General features: G+C 48.1%; 1 protein-coding gene across 3 annotated transcripts; it reads right to left on the bottom strand.

Moving 5' to 3' along the window:
• Positions 1-2801: 2801 nt before the first annotated feature.
• Positions 2802-8172, bottom strand: LOC128342068 (drebrin-like). Of its 3 annotated transcripts, none has more exons than XR_008314753.1 (5): positions 7871-8172; positions 7402-7425; positions 6756-6784; positions 4072-5572; positions 2802-3110 (listed from the first exon to the last, which is right to left on the bottom strand). XR_008314753.1 is itself a non-coding variant. In XM_053288897.1 (4 exons), exons 1-4 carry the CDS (start codon positions 7900-7902, stop codon positions 4830-4832), a joined length of 828 nt encoding a protein of 275 aa, XP_053144872.1. In that variant the 5' UTR covers positions 7903-8172; the 3' UTR covers positions 2802-4829. The 3 variants fall into 3 exon arrangements, 1 of the variants encoding a protein (XP_053144872.1); XR_008314754.1 differs by having other exon boundaries at positions 2802-4302; positions 4384-5572; XM_053288897.1 differs by having other exon boundaries at positions 2802-5572.
• Positions 8173-8458: the final 286 nt, after the last annotated feature.

Genomic DNA, 8458 nt, shown 5'->3' with positions numbered 1-8458 from the left:
AAGTTTGATTCCAGGAGGTTTTTCACATGAGGCTTTTAAAGCCCTTTAACACACATCTCCTCTGGAATGGAGATTCTGCATTCACATGTTGGCCAGATATACCCTGAAGTCCTGTGAGTTATTGGAGAGCAGTTCACACACAAGAAAAATAAAATAAAATAAAATAAAAGCACAACACATGCTTCACAGTTCTCACTCAGACATTCTGGGTTGCAAAACAACTTGAACATAAGTGCATTTATACATGAATGAATCAATATAATATTGTTTGTTCCAGAAGTGTTTGTAATTTTCTGCCATGAAACAAGCAACAGGCCTTTTTAGATAGTAAAAAGCCAGAAATTTAAAGCCAGAAATTTTTCAATCTGTTTTAAATTAAATATTCAGAGACTTCTCAGTCCCGTCCCCCCCGGCATATCAAAGCCCTATGGCAAGCAGATCCCTATATACCTGGGGTGGGGGAAGGGTAACCACAAAAAGGAATTCACAGTCTACCTTGCAAAGGCTGTGCTGGATGGTCTGGGCAGAGAGTCTGCTGCAGAGAACTCTTCCATCCTGCCTCCTTCCTGGCTTGTGGGGGAATGCCAAGTTCAGGCTTCAGGGAGGCCTACACAGAGGCCTCTCTGGAAGCCCCGCCCACCTGCCAATCAGCCGAGAGGCGGGGAGAGAAGAAGAGCTCTCTGCAGTTTGCAGGCCACTTGGATCCTAGGCCAGAGCCGGAGGACAAGGCAAGCAGGATGGCAAGTGGCTGAGGGGTCCTGGGGCTGGGCAGGTGGGCAATGGGGTGGGGGTGGCAGGAACTGGTGTGGTGCCCCCTCCTCAGTGGCGCCTAGGGCACGTGCCCTGGCTGCCCCCCCAAGTTCCACCCTTGAATGCAGGTGGTGTGCCTTTCTCTTGACAAGATGCATCCTTTCTTGCCTCGTTGCAGGCACTGTCATGGTTAGGTGTGCAGTGGCTTGTGATATCCATGTTGAGATCTGATTTGGCAATTTTGCTGAGCCAAGGCAAAGGGATGTGTATTAGTTGCTAGGCAACAGCAAGGGACTTTCAGCTGCTGTTTTGTTGGCTCCCCGACCCCTGGGCCAAATATCCCATTTACTTTTGGAGTTGGCCCTGGGCTGGCATATATTGATACAGATATGAATTATTCTTTATCAGAAGAAAAGAGAGAGACACAGAGAGAAACTATTTGCTAAATGTGCTTTCAAAATTCAGCCATCTGGTCTTGGCAAAATAAGGAAATTCTATAAAAGTAGTTCCATTTTTATTAAGGGGCATCCAAAACAGTCATATCTCCTGGAGCTGTTTATTTCTCTTAAGTTAAAACAATTACAAGACTAAATGTTGGTCACTCTGGCCAGGAAATTGAATCCTTTTAAGAAAATCAATGTATGACCATCCAGTTAGCATAATGTTAATAAAATGTAATAATGGTGTCAGGATTACAGAAACTCTCTCTTCACTTTTAAAAGGAAACTTACATTGAAGATTGGATGATATTCCTGAATCATTGCCAGAGTATCAAGCTTGTTGCCTAGAGCTGTCTGAATCAGGCGCACCATTTGTCTGAAACATCACCTCTTTGCATTACTGCATTCATGGGCACAGCACTCCCATGGTGATGTGTTGTTCTAGGTGCAAACACTCAGCCCAATGTATCCCATTAAGAAGGCATCTTCTGTTGATTCTAATGATTCTTCTCAGTGCATGCACAATGAGCCTCAAGAGCAAACATATTCTTGTCCTTACACTTGACCATCTTTAAGGGCTGTTAGAGATGGTCAAAGACAGGCATTCGACCACTGAGTTGTGTAGCTAATGCAGTGGTCCCTGCATTGCTGTCTTATTTCATTGTCATATCAAATCTAACATCTGCAGTGACAAGTGCTGTCTTTCAGGCTTTCCTTCTTCTCTCTTCTCCGGCAGAAAAACAGCCTGGAAGCTAAAGGTCTAATCTCATTGCTGATCCTGCATTTGGGAGGAGGCCTGCTATGTAGGGTGCCTCTTCATTCTGTTTCCCTGAAGTATCAGCAGGGATGGATTGCCCTGGGTGGAGGTCTGATACAGAGCTCTCATGATATAAAGGTGGTCTCCTTGGGTTCTTCTGCCAGAGTACAAGCAAGGCTGGAAGGTCCTGGGAGGTGGCCTGATATGGAGGCTGCCTTTTTTGGTTCTTTCCTGTCATGCTCTACAGAGAGCCACCCCCACGGCTTTTCTTCCTGCAAAGGAAATGGAGGTGCCACCTCCTAGCTGTTCCCCCAGGGCCAAATCAGTCACTCAGTTTGACTCTACCTGGATCTAAGCCGCCAGCTGCTGCTTTGGCTCTTGGTGGAAAATAAGAGGGCTGGAGAATAACATTTGGCCTTGAACTTTGGCCTTCCAGCTGTTGTTTGATTACAGTTCCCATAGTCCCCAGTAGTCGCAGTAGCCAATAGTCAGGGTTGATGGAAACTGTAGCCAAACAGCAGCTGGAGGGCTGGAGTTGTGCAGCCCTGCCCTAAATCAAGCTTCCTCTTCTGCATCACCATTCCATCCTCTTCCACACGGGGCAGATCCCTCTTCAGGGCCAAAATCCAGCCTCCTAGCCATACATGTTGGGGCAGACAAGCTCTGTATGAGCCTCCTGGCAAGGAACTGTCTATCTTGAGCTACATCTTGAACCTCTCAAACATCTCTTGGCCCTGAGTGGACTGGCCAAGAGAGTCTTTTCTGTAGCTGAGTTTGACCCAAAGACCTTTTTACCCAACTCTACCCAAAGAATATTCAAAGCAAGACAAATGTATTTTCTTTAAAATAAAACATTTTATTTTTTTAAACAATAAATATGCAAGTTTTATTGCTGTTCTATCTCTACATCCTATTAAAACAAATATTTAATTTTTTAAAAATATATACACAGCATTTTATTGCTACTTATGTAAATAGTAGCACAGTTGTCTCTTTTAATTTGCCTTCCCCTTCTTCCTCAGCAACGTCCAGCTCCCTTGGAGGAACCACGATCCCCATTGTGGCTTCCACCCTGGCCAGTCTGCTCCTTAGCCGCCTCAATTGTCCCCTCAGTGCCTTGAAGCTTTGTAAGCATTCCTGGCAGCTGTGGAGGTCTCTTTGGCCTTGAAGGAGAGAAAACAAACAGGGTGAAGGAGCCTGTCCTCCACCATGTCAGTCCCTGCATGGACTTCTAGTCCCCTTCCATGCCCAGCACAGACTCCTCCTCTCTGTCTTGAAAACCCTCCATGGCTATAACCCTCCACCCCCACCCCCCCGGTGAACTTGCACCTCGTCAGGTTGATTTTTGCTCTTCCAGCTTCTCTGTCTTCAGGAGCCACCTGAAGATCTCCTGCTCTCTAAAACAACTCTTTCTCTTCCCTCTTGCTGACCCTTGGGTCTGGAACAGCCACTCAGATGTGGCCCCTCATCTCTCTCCTATCCCTCCAATGATACCTGAAAACCCACCTCCACTGCGCAGCCTTTGGCGTAATGCCTCAGTAGAGGCAGCTCCATCAGCTTTAATTGAATGCCCCTTATGCTTTTCTCTCCCATTCCTCCTCTTCCTCACTTCTCTCTCCAAAGCCAAACTTTAGACTGTAATGCTCCTGGTGGCAGGGAACTTTTGCCCATGTACATTGATGACACTATAAGGAGGATTTGCAATATGCACAATTGTATACCATCCTCCTTGGTTTCCTGTTTCATCTCAGCTTAAACTCAAAAGGGCTGATATTTGTTTTCCTTTTAGCATTCATATTCTGCTCTTCCTCAAGCAGCTCAGGGAGGTTTATACATGGTTATTTTTTCCTCACAATAACCCTAAGAGGTAAGTTAGGTTGTGGGACAAGTGACTGGCCCAAAGTCACCCAGAGAGTTTCATGACTGGATGAGAATTCAAACCTGGGTCTCCCTGGTCCTAAGGAGGTACAGCTGAAATACAAACACATCTTTCCCCCACTTCAGCTTCCCTCTACTTCTTCTATCGTATCCCTGCCTCTGTTTTTAGACTATAAGTTTTTTAGATTGTAAATTCACAATGAGGATGGAAAAGGTAGAGGTTATGGAGTGCTGCCTCTGTGAGACGGTCACGCAGCTGATGGACCTGCATCTCTACCAAACTCTGCAGAGTTTCTTTCACATTGCTGAGGTCCGGCTCCAGAGGAGGTGGGGAAGGAGGAGGAGGTGGAGAGGGATGCAGGAGGAGGGAAGAGGTGGAGGTGGAGGGTGGGATGGAGGCAACCTCAAGGTAGGCAGAGGACAACGATGAATCAGACCCAGAGGGCTGAAGAAGTGCAGCAGGGCCTGCAGGAACATCTGCAAGAGAGAAGAAGCAGGAGGTCAGCTGCAAAGGCTGACATCCTACCACACCCACCATCACTTGCCCTCACTGCTCACTCTGAGAAGCTGCTTGGATTACAGGCACTGGAGCTTGGACACATGAAAGACAGAAAACAAAGGAACACTTCAGCAAGCACTGACAACCCACTCACAGGCCTCCCCCCAAAACCTTAGATGCAGACTCAAATCAAGCATTTCAACATGAAATAAACAAAAGAGCCGTTCTTAGCCCAGCAGCAATTTCAGGGGCATGCTGTGAACATCCCTTCCTTTTCCCACCGCTGCAGCCGAACTTCACTGCGGATGAGCCTTGTCCGCATGTGTCCAATTTGCAGGTTGATGGCCCAGAGAGAACGAGGGAACTGTTGGGAAATGCGGCGAACCCTCAGTTCGGCAACAAAGAGAACAAAAAGGAACAAATGTTGTATGTGCTGACCAGGCTGAGTACTGGTGACTTGCAAAAAGGGCAGTGTTAGGGCTTAGTCCATCATCTGGGCTGGGTATCAAAACTGCAGCTGATCTTTGTGCTGGGTGTATATGCAAAAGGTTTCTGAGGTGTTGCAATACTTACGCTGCTGGACATAGTCATGCTGTAACCCTTTGAGGAGTTCTACTTCTTGCTGAAGATAATTATCAGCAATGGAAGGCTCTAGTAAGGGCTCTGGCACAGAAGCTACTTCCTTTGGAGTGTCTGTGAGGATGGAAGGACCTGGCACTGAGGTATCCTCAATGAGCACTTTCCCCAGTAGGTCATTGGTGATGCAAGGTGTTGGAAGGGGTTTTGGCATTGAGGTTTCCTCAATGAGCTCTTCCTCCAGGATGTCGTTGGTGATGCGAGGTGCTGGAAGAGGTTCTGGCACGGGGGGTTCCTCAGTGAGCTCTTCCTCCAGGATGCCATTGGTCATGCCAGGTGCTGGAAGAGGTTCTGGCATGGAGGGTTCCTCAGTGAGCTCTTCCTCCAGGATGTCGTTGGTGATGTGAGGTGCTGGAAGGGGTTCTGGCAAGGAGGGTTCCTCAATGAGCACTTCGCCCAGGATGTCATTGGTTATGCAAGGTGCTGGAAGGGGTTCTGGCACGGAGGGTTCCTCAATGAGCACTTCGCCCAGGATGTTGTTGGTGATGCGAGGTGCTGGAAGGGGTTCTGGCATGGAGGGTTCCTCAATGAGCTCTTTCCCCAGAGTGTCCCCCAAAACAATGGGGAGTCCCCCAGAAAATGGTGCAACATGGGTTGGGTTTCTGGGATGACCTGAAAGAGAGGAAATAAAGCAGGAATCAGGAAATGATCGTGGCTTGTAGGCTTGATAGAAATGGCCTCCCTTTTCTGCCTAGGTTAGCCAGCTGGGAAGTAGCATGGGATTGTGAGTGAGGTGGGCCACCCAAGGAAACAAGCAAGGAATGAAGAGGAGTACATTGCATAGCACTGACTGGCAAGACAGCCCTCACCAAGTACACTTCAGAAGGGAGTGCAATGGTCAGGCTCTGTCTGCTGTACGTACAAGTGCAGCTGCCTTCTACCAAGTCATACTCTTGGCTGTCTTTGCCCTATTCTGGCTGGGAGCCACTCTTGGGCAGAGGCCTTTTCCTAGCTAGCTAAGATCCTTTAACAGAAGATGATGAAGTCTCAACAGGAGACCTTGTGCATGCAAAGCAATTGTTCCACTACTGGGCTATGGGCTCTCCCTTCTGTGTGAGGAAAGAAGCTTCTCCTTTGAGCAGAATGGGAGCTGATGGTTGACATGGACTATCTCTGGTTCACAAACCAACCCCCAGTTACAGCCTCTTGGCCTAGTGGGGTGGGGGGTCTTGAAAATCTGCCTGGATGCCATAAGCAGGAAGCATAGTTGTGATCTCAGGAATGCGGGCCTGGCTCCTAGAGGTAGAAAACTGTGGTCGGAGAAAGAAAGAGTCTCTTTGGACCAAGCTCAGAGCACATTGGCCAGGAAATGTTGCCCTTGTTTTCAGGTGATCCTCCAGTTCCATCTTGACCCATGTAATTGTCAAAAAATGAGATACTTTGGAAATAATTAGCTTCCTCTTCTTGAAGGCAGGGAGAAAAAGACCCAGAGGATATTTTGGGGCTGGATGTGGGCAAAGGGTTATCGCAGGACTTTTTCAAAACTGCACAACCTCTAAATGAGAATGACCAAACCTACCTGCCTGCTGCCACAGCCCTTTCCCAATGTCCTCCTCGAATGGAGGATAGCTAGATGTGACTCACAGAGCAGCCCCCCCCCAGTCTCCTCTAACACTTTCAGCTGCATCAACAGCAAAGGATAGAGGTGGCTGAACCTGCCCTCCTGCTATCCATCCATCAGATGGATGTCTGCCCATCTCTCTCCATTGTCTAAGAGAAACAGTTCTCCAAGGAGGCTTTCCCTGGGGGGCTGGGGAGCCCTGAGGAGAAGCAGGCACTCTCATCATCCATTTACCTGTCAGTGCCCCCTCTTCATCTTCATCCCTGCAGAGATAAGGAGAAATATTCTTAGTAGCAAATCACAGGAAAGAGAGGGTCTCCTCCCCCAGTAATACTAGGGGTATTACTAGTATTACTAGGGGTATTACTAGTATGTGCCCTCCCTCTAATTTTAATTCACATGTAGCCAAGTATGTCCTCTCCCCTAATCCTTCTAGCTGGCCCTGCTAATTTTGGATAATTCCATAGTTGGGAGCAGTGAATGTAATTGCCGTTGAATGTCACTCACTGCATTTTGCTCAGAGTATTTTTCATTGAGCATTGACTGGTTGTGGCGGGGCGGGGGGTGGGCCTGCTCTCGTAGTTCACAGTCATGAGGCCAGCTTTCCCACCCCTCTCCAGTGTAGTTTCCCCACTTTTTAAAAAGTCTCCCCCCCAAAGGGACATATATATGCTGGAAATTGGCATTTGATTCAGCAGCCAATTACTGGCATTCTGAACATGGAAAGGAGATGGGCTTACGTTGATGAGGCAATATATGCCACACCTGGGTTTGGGCTATGTCTGAACACCTCCCCCTCATCACTCCCCCCCCCTTCATCTGGCCACACCAGAGCCAAAAGCATTAAGAGGAGTCAAGGGTAGAGAAGAGAGCAACTCACTTTGGTTCTGCCTCTGGGTGAGACCTATGGGAACATGAAAGAAGAAAAGGTTAGGTATGTTCTTGGAATTAACATGGGGGTGCTGGGGGGCAGCTTTTGAAGTCAGCTTCAACTGGTGGGCAGGATTTCCCCACAACCCCCCAAGTGGGCCCACAGGAGCCAGCCAGTAGCTCCTGAGTGATACAGCTTCACCGGTCTAGGACCTCCAAGCTTAAGAAACACAGTGGAAATCAGCCAAGTAGGTGACCTTCGAGGGCCGCCTGCATTTCAGGGAGAAGCTGTGTGGTGTGAATAGTGGTGGTGAACTTGTGACCACTGAAGTTCCCACAGGGAGCACAAACACGTGTGAACACAGCAGGCTGGGCTTCAGTTCTCTGCCCAGACAGGCTAAAACAACGGAAGGGCATCTTTAAAAACCAACTCCACACCGCCATTAGATTTTGCTTCACCCACCATGCCAGAGACTTACCTGCAGGCCACACATGACCAACAGCCACCCATCTTGACAACTAAGCTGATAAGCTGCTAATAAACTGACAGCCGAAGACAGCCAATTTATCAAAGATGCTTCAGCTAATCTAAAACGCTGCCAAGTGAGCCTGCTGCAGAATCTTTGCAGGTTTCCAAGGGGAACCATGATGGCAGAATTCTGTGGCTGACTGTGAAGTCACAAGTTACTGTTACTGGTCATGCTGGCTCTGGTTTGAATCCAAACACTGTCTTGGGGGTGCAGCTCAAAGTGTCAGAGCACCAGGGGCGAGTCATCCCAGTCCTGCCCTCCCTGCACCCCACATGTCACTTTCTATTCATTTGACTTTCCCCTTCTGTTAACAAATTCTGAAGGAAGGGGATGCTTGTGGATAGGGGTGGGCTGCAGCTGCTGCTTGTACAGTTGGACACAAAGTTTATAATAAGCCTTGCATGAGTCCTCTGTAACATGTAAGAGGGCAAAGGCAACAGCCACATCCATTGCATGTCCCCAGCTAATTTCCCACCTAATCACTTAGATTAGATTTCCACCTAATCACTTGCTGAAGTCCTTTAGCTAGGAAATTCC

Source organism: Hemicordylus capensis, chromosome 2 (assembly GCF_027244095.1).
Source record: "Hemicordylus capensis ecotype Gifberg chromosome 2, rHemCap1.1.pri, whole genome shotgun sequence".
Classification (NCBI taxonomy): Eukaryota; Metazoa; Chordata; class Lepidosauria; order Squamata; family Cordylidae; genus Hemicordylus; species Hemicordylus capensis.
Note: the sequence above shows the minus strand (reverse complement) of the source record. Positions and strands in the feature narration are given on the sequence as shown.